Below are 12382 nucleotides of genomic sequence, written 5' to 3'. Positions count from 1 at the left end.
TCACAGCCCCCCACCCTGAGCCTGGCAACCAGCTGGGGGTCCCATGGGTGCCCCCCACCTCGGGGTGCTCCGTGGTCCCCCCTTTCCATCAAGTCAACCCTGCCTTGAGCAATCTTGGGGACCCCAAAATGTCCCCAGTGGAGTGAGGGGCTTGAGCCCCCCTTTGCTGAGCCTGCCATCCAGGTGGGGGTCCTCTGGGTGCCCCCAACACCCCCCAAAAAGCTGAAGGTGCCCATGGAAGGGGGTACAGCTCCCTGACTTTTTGGGGCTAAACACTTCACTCAAGTCACTGCCTTCAGCCCAGCTTTGAGCACCCCCAAAACTTTGGGGACCCCAAGGGGGTGAGGGAGCTCACACGTCATATGTTGGGGGGCTCACAGCCCTCCCTGCTCAGCTTGGCATCCCAATGGGGGTCCCATGGGTGCCGCCCCCCGAAATCTGAGGGTGCCCACGGGAGGGGGCACAGCCCCCATTTTTGGGGCTAAATGGTTGCATTCCGGGCGGCACCCATGGGTGCCACCCACCCATCGGGCAGGGACATCACGGGGTGGCCAGGGGTGCTCAGCCGAGGTGGGGGTGCAGGATGGGGTCCCCCCCAGCCCCCCGGTGCGGGTGCCGCGGCGGTGGGTGCCGCACACACCTACGGCGTTACGTAAGGGCTTATTAATATTTCCTGGGGGCTGTGGCTCCGCACGTGCCGTGGGAGGCAGCGCGGGGGCTGCTGGGACCCCCAACTCCCTGAGACCCCCAAATTCCCCCTCCAGGGGTTCCCGGAGCCCCCCAGGCCCTCACTCCAGCCCTGGAACCTCGAGGTTTCCTGGTGGAACAGAGAGATGGGGGGCACAGGGTGTGGGGCACAGGATGTGGGGCAGGGGGCTGTGGGGCACAGGATGTGGGGCAGGGGGCTGTGGGTCTCAGCAGGGAGCAGAGCTGGGAGGAGGGAGGGTCACAGGGCCCCCCAACCTGCAGCTCCTCCGTGGGGCACACTGTGGGTCACGGCCCCCCCAGAGGGGGGTGTGTGTGTGTGGAAACTGGACCCTTCCCCACCTGCCAAACCCAGGGACACCCCCAGAGCCCCACATGGGGGTCCTGCAGTGACCCCCCCGGGGCGTCCTGGGGTACCTGCAGCCCACAACTCTATAGGGGTCTTGAGGTGCCCCCAGGTGTCTTGGGGGGCAACTCCTATCACCCCATAGGGGTCCTGGGGTGCCCCCCCCTAGAGTCCTGGGTTTCCTGCGCCCCCCAGCTCTATAGGGGTCTGGGGGTGCCCCCGGGGTCTTGGGGGGCAACTCCTATTGTCCCATAGGTGTCCTGGGGACCTTCTTCTCCTGTAGCCCCATGGGGGTCCCGGCCCCCCCACGGTCCTCCCCCACCCATTGGGGTCACCCCCCCTCCCCATGGGGGGTCCAGCCCCCCCCCCGGTCCTTCCCCCTCCCCATGGGTCCCCCCCCGCCCCATGAGGTCCTGGCCCCCCTCCCCTTGGGGTCCCCCCCCCGGTGCCCCCCCTCCCGTGGGGCTGGGCGGTCCCCGGATCGCGATGCCCCCGCCCCCCCGGCTCCCCCCGCCCCCCCCCCCCCACCCTCCCGCCGGTACCGGCACCGGCGCGGGGAAAGTTGCGGCGAGCCCCGAGCGGCGGAGGCAGCACCGGGAGCACCGCGGAACGGCGGCACCGGGGTATCAGCAGCACCGGCTGCACCGGAGGATTCAGCAGCACCGTGGGGGGACCGGCGGTACCGGTTGCATCAGTGGCTCCGGGAGCACCGGAGAACGGCGGCATCAGCTGCATCGCGGGGACCCGAGCGGCACCGGCAGCACCGGCGCTTCCCGGCCGAGCATCCCCGGGTAGGAGCGCGCAGCATCCCCGGTGCCCCCCATTCTCGGTGTCCTCCCATCCCAGTGCTTCAGATCCTCGCTTCTCCCCATTCCCGGTTCTCCCGCATCCCCGGTGCCCCCCCCCGCCATCGCCGGTGCCCCCTTCCATCGCCGGTGTCCCCCGGCCCCGGTGCCGCCCGGCCCCGGTGTCCTCCCATCCCGGTGCTTCAGATCCTCGCTTCTCCCCATTCCCGGTTCTCCCGCACCCCCGGTGCCTCCCCCCTCTCCCCGGTGCCTCCCCCGGTGCCCGGGATGCCATCTTAGTTCCGCCGCTCGGGCCGGTGCTGCCTGCGCAGCCGCGGGTACCGGGGATGGGGGGGGGGGCGGTACCGGCGATGCTCCGGTCCCAGTCCCGGTGCGGGTCTCGGTGCCGGTGCTGGGGGTCCCGGTACGGGGGTCCTCGATGCGCGGTCCCGGTGCGGGTCCCAGTGCCCGCGTCCCCGTGCGGGGCTGCCGGTGCGGGTCCCGGGGCCGGAGTCTCGGTGCGGGTCCCGGTGTGGGTCCCGGTGCGGTTCCCAGTGCTGACGCCGGGTCCCGGTCCCGATGTCGGTGCGGGGGTCCCTGTGCAGGTCCCGGTCCCGATGTCGGTGCGGAGGTCCCGGTGCGGGTCCCGGTCCCGATGTCGGTGCGGGGGTCCCGGTGCGGATCCCGGTACCGATGTCGGTGCGACGTTCCCGGTCCCGATGCGGTTCCCGGTGCACTTCCCGATCTCGGTCCCGGTGTCCCTGGTGCGAGGGTCCCAATCCCGGTACGGTTCCCGGTGCGGGTCCCGGTCCCGCGGTTCCTGGTGTGGATCCCGGTGCTGACGCCAGTTCCCGGTCCCAATCCCGGTCCCGGTGCGGATCCCGGTCCCCATGTCGGTGCGGGGGTCCCGGTGCGGGTCCCGGTCCCGATGTCGGTGCGGGGGTCCCGGTGCGGTTCCCGGTCCCGATGTCGGTGCGGGGGTCCCGGTGCGGGTCCCGGTGTCCCTGGTGGGGATGGGGGGTCCCGATCCCGGTGCGGGTCCCGGCGCTGACGCCTCGTCCCGGTGCCGCAGGAGCGATGGAGCCGCCGCGGAGCCTCCCGGGGCTGCAGCCCGAGATGGGGGACGCGGGGGGCGGCTGCCCCTCCCCGCTCGAGATCAAATCCGCCCCCAGCAAGAAGATCTGGGTCAAACTCCGCGCGCTGTGAGTGACCCCCCCGAATGTGACCCCCCGAACCCCAAAGCAGGACCCCCCCACCTCCAAAACGGGACCCCCCCCAAACCCCCAAATGGGACCTCCCGAACCCCCAAAGCACGAGCCCTGCCCCCGAATGTGACCCCCCCAAACCCCAAAGCAGGACCCCCCCCCCCTCCAGAACGGGACCCCCCCGAATGGGACCCCCCAAACCCCAAAGCAGGATCCCCCCCCCTCCAGAACGGGACCCCCCCCAAACCCCCAAATGGGACCTCCCGAACCCCCAAAGCACGAGCCCTGCCCCCGAATGTGACCCCCCAAACCCCAAAGCAGGACCCCCCCCCTCCAGAACGGGACCCCCCCCAAACCCCCAAATGGGACCTCCCAAACCCCCAAAGCACGAGCCCTGCCCCCGAATGTGACCCCCCAAACCCCAAAGCAGGACCCCCCCCCCTCCAGAACGGGACCCCCCCCAAACCCCCAAATGGGACCTCCCGAACCCCCAAAGCACGAGCCCTGCCCCCGAATGTGACCCCCCCAAACCCCAAAGCAGGACAACCCCCCAAACGAGACCCCCTCAAACCCCCAAAGCAGCCCCCCCCCCGCCATGGGACCCCCCCCCAAACCCCCGAATGAGACCCTCACCTCCAAACCAAGACCCTCCCACCAAAAGGTGGGAACACCCCCCCCAAACCGTGCCCCCCCCGAAATCTGCATCCCCCAGACCCCAAAACTGCGCCCCCAACTACCCCCCGCCCCCCAACTTGGATTCCCCCTGAAATCTGGATTCCCCCCCCCCCCCCCAAACGTGTGCACAGGCGTGTGGGGCCTCGTGCAGCAGGTGTGGGTGTGCAAGGGGGGGCACATGGCTACATGTGCACACGTGTGGGGCCCCGTGTGGAGGGCACGTAAGTGGGTGTGCAAAGCCCCCCCCTGTTCGGGGGTCCCCAAGGGCTGCTGCCCCCCCCATCATCTCCCTCCACACCATGTGGGTGTGCAACAGCCCTTGCACGCTCACTGCTGTGTGTCTATTTGCACACTTGCCCACACTCAGGGAGCTCCAGCACATGCAGGTGGGCTTGGGCATCTGTTTGCACACTTGTGTGTCCATTTGCACACTTGCTCACACGTGGTCGGGCTTTTGTGCATCCGTTTGCACGCTTGCCTGCACACCAAGGGCTCCAGCTTGTGCGAAGGAGTTTGTGCCTCTGTTTGCACACTTGCTTACACATGGTGGGGCTCCTGTGCACCCGTTTGCACTCTCGCCCTCGCTCATGGAGCTCCAGCACATGCAGGTGGGCTTGGGCATCCCTTTGCACGCTCACCCAGTTGTGCATCCATTTGCACACTTGCCTGCACACAGGGAGCCCCAGCACATGCACCCTTTCCACCTTCATCGCTTTGGAGGTCCCATGGTTGGGTGTCCACCACCTCCATAGCTCAGAGGTCCCATGGTTGGGTGCCCACCACCTCCATAGCTCAGAGGTCCCATGGTTGGGTGCCCACCACCTCCATAGCTCATAGGTCCCATGGTTGGGTGCCCACCACCTCCATAGCTCAGAGGTCCCATGGTTGGGTGCCCACCACCTCCATAGCTCAGAGGTCCCATGGTTGGGTGCCCACCACCTCCATAGCTCAGAGGTCCGATGGTTGGGTGCCCACCACCTCCATAGCTCAGAGGTCCCATGGTTGGGTGCCCACCACCTCCATAGCTCAGAGGTCCCATGGTTGGGTGCCCACCACCTCCATAGCTCAGAGGTCCCATGGTTGGGTGTCCACCACCTCCATAGCTCAGAGGTCCCATGGTTGGGTGCCCACCACCTCCATAGCTCATAGGTCCCATGGTTGGGTGTCCACCACCTCCATAGCTCATAGGTCCCATGGTTGGGTGCCCACCACCTCCATAGCTCAGAGGTCCCATGGTTGGGTGCCCACCACCTCCATAGCTCAGAGGTCCCATGGTTGGGTGCCCACCACCTCCATAGCTCAGAGGTCCCATGGTTGGGTGCCCACCACCCCATGCCATGGGACACGCGGTGACGCTCCCACAGGCTGCGGTACATGGTGAAGCAGCTGGAGACAGGTGAGGTGAACGTGGAGGAGCTGAAGAGGAACCTGGAATATGCGGCCTCGCTGCTGGAAGCCGTCTACATTGATGAAACGAGGTGAGGACCAGAGGGGTGATCTAGGATAGGGTGGACCTGGGCTTTATGGCACCCCTCGTTGACCAAGGGGGGTGGTTGTCCCACTCTGGTGTGGTCCCACTTTGAAGTATTGGGTAGAGTTTGGGGCACAATGGGATAAAAAGGATCTAAAGCTACTGGAGAGTGTCCAGAGGAGGGCACAGAGTTGGGGAAGGGTTTGGAGGACAAGTCCTGAGGAGCAGCCGAGGAGCCTTGCGGGGAGGATGTTGCTCTGGAGAAGAGGAGGCTGAGGGGAGACCTCATTGCTCTCTACAACTTCCTGAAAGGAAGTTGTGAGGAGGTGGGTGTTGGTCTCTTCTCCCAAGGAACAAGGGATGGGACGAGAAGAAATGGCTTCAAGTTGCACCAGGGAAGGTTTATTAGATATTGGGAAGAACTCCTTCATGGAAGGGGTTCTCAGGCCCTGGCAGAGGCTGCCCAGGGTGGTGGTGGAGTCCCTGTCCCTGGAGGGGTTTAAAAACTGGGTAGAGGAGGCCCTCAGGGATGGTTCAGTCGTGGACAGGGATGGTTGGAATTGATCATCTCAAAGGTCTTTTCCAACCAAACCATTCCATGATTCTACACAAGCCTACAAGAAATCTGGGGCAAGACTTAGGTTAGACATTAGGAAGAAATTCTTCATGATGAGTGTGAGAAGACCCTGGCCAAGGTTGCCCAGAGAAGGGATGGCTGCTCCATCCCTGAAGGGGTTCCGGGCCAAGTTGGATGGGGCTTGGAGAACCTGATCCAGCGGGAGGTGTCCAATGGCCTGGGGTGGAACTGGATGGGCTTTGAGGTCCCTTCCACCCCAACCCATTCCATGGTTCTCCAAGAGGTGCTGCACACCCCGATGCCACCCACGCTGTTCCTCATCCCTCAGGCAGATGCTGGACACAGAGGATGAGCTGCGGGAGATGGGTTCGGACGCGGCGGTGCCCTCGGAGGTGCGGGACTGGTTAGCGGCCACCTTCACCCAGCAGGCGCGGGCCAAGGGACGCCGGGCAGAGGAGAAGCCCAAGTTCCGCAGCATCGTTCACGCGGTCCAGGCTGGCATCTTCGTGGAGAGGTGGGTGTTGGCTGACACTTTCTGGATGGGACTGAGGATCAGGGGTGGCTGGGATGGAGATGGAGGTGGTCCTGGTTGTCCCGTGGCAGCACCCAGATGGGTCTCCAAGCACCAAGTCACTCCCCGAGCACCCAGGGGTTGTCCCCAACACCTTGATGTGTCTCTAAGCAGCACCAAGGTGGGTCCGCAACCACCCAGAGGGTCCCCCACCACCCAGAGAGGTCCCCAAGCACCGAGTGGATCCCCAAGCACCCAGGGCTTGTCCCCATCACCCAGATGGGTCCTTGAGCACCCAGGGGTTGTCCCCAACACCCTGACGTGTCCCTGAGCAGCACCAAGGTGGGTTCCCAAGGACTCAGCGGGTTCCTGCCACCCAGAGGTGTCCCCGAGCACCCAAGGGCTGTCCTCAGCCCTGAGGTGGTCCCTAAACACCTGAGATGACCCCAGTGCCCACATGGGTGCCCCAACACCCAGGTGGATCCTTAAGAACCTGGGGCTTGTCCCCAGCACCAAGGTGGGTCCCCAAGCATCCAGGGGCCATGCCCAGCGCCCAGGTGGGTCCCTGAGCACCCAGGTGGGTCGCCAGCACCCACGTCAGCCCTGGCTCCCTGCCTTGCAGGATGTTTCGCCGGACGAACACGGCCGTGGGGCCCAGCTACTCCACCTCTGTCCTGAACTGCCTGAAGGTACCGTGGGGTCTGGGTGGCACCCCAACACCCTCTGAGGAGGTGCCCCAGCCTGGCAGTGCCCGGGCATGGCTGGGCATCCCTGGAGATTGATGGGCATCACTGGTGATCCCTGGAGATTGATGGGCATCACTGGTGATCCCTGGGCATCACTGGATGTTGATGGGCATCACTGGGGACCCCTGGGCATGGCTGGGGATTGATGAGCATCCCTGGGCATGGCTGGGCTTCCCGGGCGATCCCTGGGCATGGCCAGCTGTCACCGGGCACTGGGCTGATGCCCCCATGTCCCGCAGAGCCTCGACCTGTGGTGCTTCGATGTGTTTGCGCTGAACCGGGTGACAGACGATCACTCCTTGAGGACCATTGTCTACGAGCTCTTCACCCGACACAACCTCAACAGCCGCTTCAAGGTGCGCCCACCTGCGGGTGCCCCTGGCGTTGGGTGCCGGTGCCTTTGCACACGTGAGTGCATCCGTCAGCACGTGTGTCCGTGCCATAGATCCCCCCCGTCTTCCTGACGACGCTGCTGGATGCTCTGGAAGCCGGCTACGGCAAGTACCGCAACCCCTACCACAACCAGGTCCACGCTGCTGACGTCACCCAGACCGTCCACTGCTTCCTGCTCCGCACCGGCGTGCTGGTACGGGGGCGCGGGGGGGCACGGGGGGGCACGGGACGGTGCCCAGTGTCCAGCGTCCGGTAGCTGGTGTCTGATAACCAGTATCCAGTACCCAATGTCCAACACCCAGTGTCCATTAACTGGTGTCCAGTACCTGGTGTCCAGGACCCACTGTCTGATACCTGGTTTCCAACACCTGGTGGCCAGTTGCTCGGTGTCTGGTTCCCAGTATCCAATCTCCGATACCCAGTGTCCAGTACCAGATGTCCAGTACTTGGTGTCCGGTACCCAGCGTCCAACACCTGATTTCCAGTACCCGGTGTCCAGGACTCGGTATCCAAGTACCCGGTGTCTGGTACCCAGTTTTCCATACCCGGTCCGATGCCCTGTGTCCAGTGCCAGGTGCCCAGTACCCAATGTCCGGTACCCTGTGTCCGGCACCCAGTGTCCAGTACCCGGTGTCCGGTACCCTGTGTCCGGCACCCAGTGCCCAGTACCCGGTGTCCGGTACCCTATGTCCAGCACCCAGTGTCCAGTACCTCCTCAACTGGTCCAGGCGATGCTTGTTGCCATGGAGACGGTGCCACCTACCAACTGTACCGTCACCATGGAAACATCCCCAGGATGATGGGGGGACGAGGTGACCCCCAGCTTGCGGGGGACGGGTGGGCACACGTGGGGCGATGCCTGGCACATGTGCACCCCGTTGTCCCCAAACGGCTGTCCTGGTTGTCACGCGCTCACACGCTCGTGGTGTCACACGTGACGGGCACGGCCGCGCACACGTGTGGTCACATGCAAAAGACCCTACACGCGTTCGGCCCCTTGTGGGGGTGGCACTGGAGCAGCCGATGCCATTCCTGTCCCCTCGATACCCTCGTCCACCCCCAGCACTACCTGACGGAGATCGAGGTCCTGGCTGTCATCTTCGCTGCTGCCATCCACGACTACGAGCACACGGGCACCACCAACAGCTTCCACATCCAGACCAAGTGAGGGCGGGTGGCACCACACGGATGGCATGGCACGGTGCAGGTGGCATGGCATGGCATGGCGCGGCACCGCACGGATGGCATGGCACAGATGGCATGGCTGGCATGGCATGGTGTGGCACGGCACGGATGGCATGGCACGGTGCAGGTGACATAGTGTGGCACGGCATGGGTGACAAGGGGTGGTGTGGTACGGCGGTGCAGGTGGCACGGCATGGGACGGACTTGTTATGGGGATATGTGGGACACCGTAGGGCACGGAGAGCGTGGAGTGGCACTTTGGGGACATCAGGGCTACCAGCATGGCTGGGACACAGATGTTATGGCACTTTGGGGACACCCAGGGCCACTCGCCCAGACAGGATACAGATGTGCTGGCACCCTGGGGACACCCAGGGCGATTGGTACAGCCAGGAGACTGATGTGCTGGAATCTTGGGGACAACCAGGGCCCCTGGTACAGCCTGGTTACAGATGTGCTGGCACCTTGGGGACATCTCTCCCCTTAGGGGTTCCTCAGGCTGCCCCTCCCCATGCCAGGGACCCTACTGTTCCCTCCATCCCTTCCAGGTCAGACTGTGCCATCCTCTACAACGACCGCTCGGTGCTGGAGAACCACCACATCAGCGCCGTCTTCCGCATGATGCAGGATGACGAGATGAACATCTTCGTCAACCTCACCAAGGATGAGTTTGCGTAAGGTCCCTGTCCCCATCCCCAGGGCTGTCACCAACCTGGACATGGGGACCTGATGGCTTTTCCTTCCCCATCCTGGTTGCACAGGGAGCTGCGGGCGTTGGTCATCGAGATGGTCCTGGCCACTGACATGTCCTGCCACTTCCAGCAGGTGAAGTCCATGAAGACATCTCTGCAGCAGCTGGAGAGGTGAGTGTGGGTGCCCACCTGAATGGTCCCAGGGGTGGGGAAAGGGATTTGCTTTTGGTTGGGGGGGCAAACCTCAGTGCCGGGTTCTTCTCGCCAGGATTGACAAGTCCAAGGTGCTGTCGCTGCTGCTGCATGCGGCCGACATCAGCCACCCCACCAAGCAGTGGTCGGTCCACAGCCGCTGGACCAAAGCCCTCATGGAGGAGTTCTTCAGGCAGGTAGGGTGCTCATGTCCCCACGAATGGGTGGTGGGACGTGGGGACCACCCCTTGAGGACACATCTCCCTTGCTTTGCCAGGGGGACAAGGAGGCTGAGCTGGGGTTGCCCTTCTCGCCCCTCTGCGACCGCACCTCCACCCTGGTGGCCCAGTCTCAGATCGGTGAGTGGTGGTGGTGGGAGGGGGTCTCTGTCCCCACTTAGTGTCCCCAGCCACCCGCAAGGGAGGTCCCCACCTGCACTGTGTCCTTTCCCCACCACAGGCTTCATCGACTTCATCGTGGAGCCCACCTTCTCGGTGCTGACGGATGTGGCTGAGAAGATGGTGATGCCCCTCGCTGAAGATGGCACCAAAGCCAAGGGCAACCCAGTGGCCCAACAAGCCAGGTCGGCCACCTTGCCCTGCCTCAGTTTCCCCTTCCCCACGGGGAGGCGGTAGGGCTCAACCTGGGGGTGGGTGGCACCCACTTCTTTGGAGACCCGGTGGTGGATCTGCCCTGTTCCCAGCAGTCCCCTCTCTGCAGCTCCCAGTGGCGGCAGCCGTCGCTGGATGAGCACCTGGATCTGGGGGACATCAAAGCTGACCTGGCTGGCTTCCGTTCCACCTGGACCAAGTACATCCAGGAGAACAAGCAGAAATGGAAGGAACGAGCCGCCAGTGGTAGGTGATGGCCATCGGGGCCACCATGGAGGGGATGAGGACCATCCTGGGGATGCGAGGAGCCACATCTGAGCTGAGCATCCCTGGCTGGGGAGGTGGCCTGGCCATGGGTAGGTGATGGCCACCGCAGAGCGATGAGCAGGATGGGTGCTGAAGAGCAGGGTGGGTGGCCCCACGCTTGTGGGGTGGCTGATGCCCTGCAGGGGGGATGAGTTGGGGGGAGGTTTTAGTGCCCATAGGTGGTGGAATGACCCCCCCAGCCCCACGTCCCGCCCCAGGCATCACCAACCAAGCGTCCATCGAGGAGCTGTCGCCGTGCGAGGAGCAGCCATCCACCGCCCCCGGCCGGCACAAGGAGAACGGGGACGTGGAATAACGCCCGGAGAAACGAGGTGGGGATAAAGCGGGTGCGATGGCGCTGGTGGCATCGCTGTCACAGCTTTGACCGTGTGTGTCCCCACCCCGGACAGGAGGTCCTCGTCCGGCCGAGTGACGCCGTCTCACCCAAAGTCTTCGATGCCATCAACTTCACCATTTGCAGGGAAGGAGCCGCTCGGGGCCGCACAAGGATTCGTGCCAAAGCCTAAAGCATCCCCGTGCCAAAGCGGCCACCGAGCCAGGTGGCTTCGGGCCACGGGTGACGGTGACACTGCCATGCCAGCGGCTGCCTGGCTCTGCGGGCTGGGTTCTGTCCTTCTGGCTTTTTAAAGAAGCTTCTTCTCGCCCTGCTGGGCAGCTGGGGGCTTGGGAGGGGGCTGGGGATGGTGACAGTGGCGCTGGGGCCTTGGGAGGGGCTGGGGATGGTGACATTGGCTCCGGGGATGGTGACAGTGGCGCTGGGGATGGTGACAGTGGCACTGGGGGCTTGGGAGGGGCTGGGGATGGTGACAGTGGCTCCGGGGATGGTGACAGTGGTGCTGGGGACTGGGCTGAGGATGATGGCAGCAGTGCTGGGGACGGTGACAGTGGCACTGGGGCCTTGGGAGGGGCTGGGGATGGTGACAGTGGCTCCAGGGATGGTGACAGTGGTGCTGGGGACTGGGCTGAGGATGATGGCAGCAGTGCTGGGGATGGTGACAGTGTCACTGGGGAGAGCAGGGGAGTGAGGGGGGCAGGAGCTCTGCTGGATCCGCTGTCACCCCAGGCCCTCTGTTTGGTGACACGGTGACGGGTGGCCCCTAATGTCCCCCTAGGTTGTCCCCAGAGCATCCCTGCCCCGGGATGCATATCTATGTCACCTCAGGCTGGGGACACATCCTGGTGGATCCTGTCCTGTGGGTCCTGGGTCCATAGGACACGTCCCTTTGGGTCCTGTCCCCAGGGCCACTGGCCCCAAGGCCACCTCAGGGCTTCCCTTTGGCTCCTGCCCCACACGGTGTGGGCAAGGCGGGGAGATGTGGGGCAGCGCTAGGAGGGCAGGATTGGGCCACATCCCCCGGCTCTGGTGTCACCGCTGCCAGCATCCCCCTTGCCAGGGGCTTCTGGAACCTTCTGGCTCCAGTTGGGCTTCCAGTATCCTCCACCTCCAGCTGCCTCGGTGTCCCCTGGGTGTCCCCTGGCTTCCTCTGGTCCTGCTGTGTCCCGGCAGCGCGGCATCCTGGCATGCTTTGGGCATCTTCTGGCATCCTCCGCATCCCAGGGTGCCACGAGCATCTTCTGGCATCCTGGCACGCCAGGAGCATCCAGCACCCTTCAGGATCTTCTGGCATCCCGGTGTGCCGCGAGCATCCTCCGGCATCCTGGTGTGCCTCAAGCATCCAGGTCTACCTTGAACATCCTCCAGCGTCCTGGTGTGCCGCGAGCATCATCCGGCATCCCAGTGTGCCGGGAGCATCCCGGTGTGCCGCGAGCACCCTTCGGCATCTTCTGGCATCCTGGTGTGCCTCAAGCATCCAGGTCTACCTTGAGCATCCTCTGGCTGCCATGGCCGCATCCCGGCTCTCTCTGTCCTTCTCTTGTGTCCCCACGCTGTCACCACTGCCTGAGCTGCCCCCCTCCTTGCGTTCCCCCTCCCCCCCCCCACGCATGTGTAACGAAGCGCT

At 64.6% G+C, this 12382-nt stretch overlaps 1 protein-coding gene across 1 annotated transcript; it reads left to right on the top strand.

Annotated features, from left to right (window-relative positions):
* Positions 1 to 1588: 1588 nt before the first annotated feature.
* Positions 1589 to 11085, top strand: PDE1B (phosphodiesterase 1B). Its single transcript, XM_054051478.1, has 16 exons — positions 1589 to 1842; positions 2909 to 3038; positions 5081 to 5194; positions 6093 to 6278; positions 6898 to 6964; positions 7261 to 7377; positions 7467 to 7607; positions 8478 to 8578; positions 9148 to 9273; positions 9361 to 9462; positions 9560 to 9680; positions 9761 to 9842; positions 9943 to 10066; positions 10204 to 10340; positions 10619 to 10732; positions 10811 to 11085. The coding sequence occupies exons 2-15, from the start codon at positions 2914 to 2916 to the stop codon at positions 10714 to 10716; spliced, it is 1641 nt and encodes a 546-aa protein (XP_053907453.1). The 5' UTR covers positions 1589 to 1842; positions 2909 to 2913; the 3' UTR covers positions 10717 to 10732; positions 10811 to 11085.
* The last annotated feature ends 1297 nt before the right edge of the window (positions 11086 to 12382 follow it).

Source organism: Cuculus canorus, chromosome 29 (genome assembly GCF_017976375.1).
Source record: "Cuculus canorus isolate bCucCan1 chromosome 29, bCucCan1.pri, whole genome shotgun sequence".
Taxonomy (NCBI): Eukaryota; Metazoa; Chordata; class Aves; order Cuculiformes; family Cuculidae; genus Cuculus; species Cuculus canorus.
This window is presented reverse-complemented; position numbering and strand designations above follow the sequence as displayed.

What these genes read in the sequence shown, in the direction of transcription:
- PDE1B (XM_054051478.1), top strand. Translation starts at nt 2,914, where the DNA reads ATGGAGCCGCCGCGGAGCCTCCCGGGGCTGCAGCCCGAGATGGGGGAC. An exon ending in GCTGGCATCTTCGTGGAGAG is followed by an intron (nt 6,279 to 6,897) that starts GTGGGTGTTGGC and finishes CCTGCCTTGCAG; the next exon opens with GATGTTTCGCCGGACGAACA. An exon ending in TGGAGGAGTTCTTCAGGCAG is followed by an intron (nt 9,681 to 9,760) that starts GTAGGGTGCTCA and finishes TTGCTTTGCCAG; the next exon opens with GGGGACAAGGAGGCTGAGCT.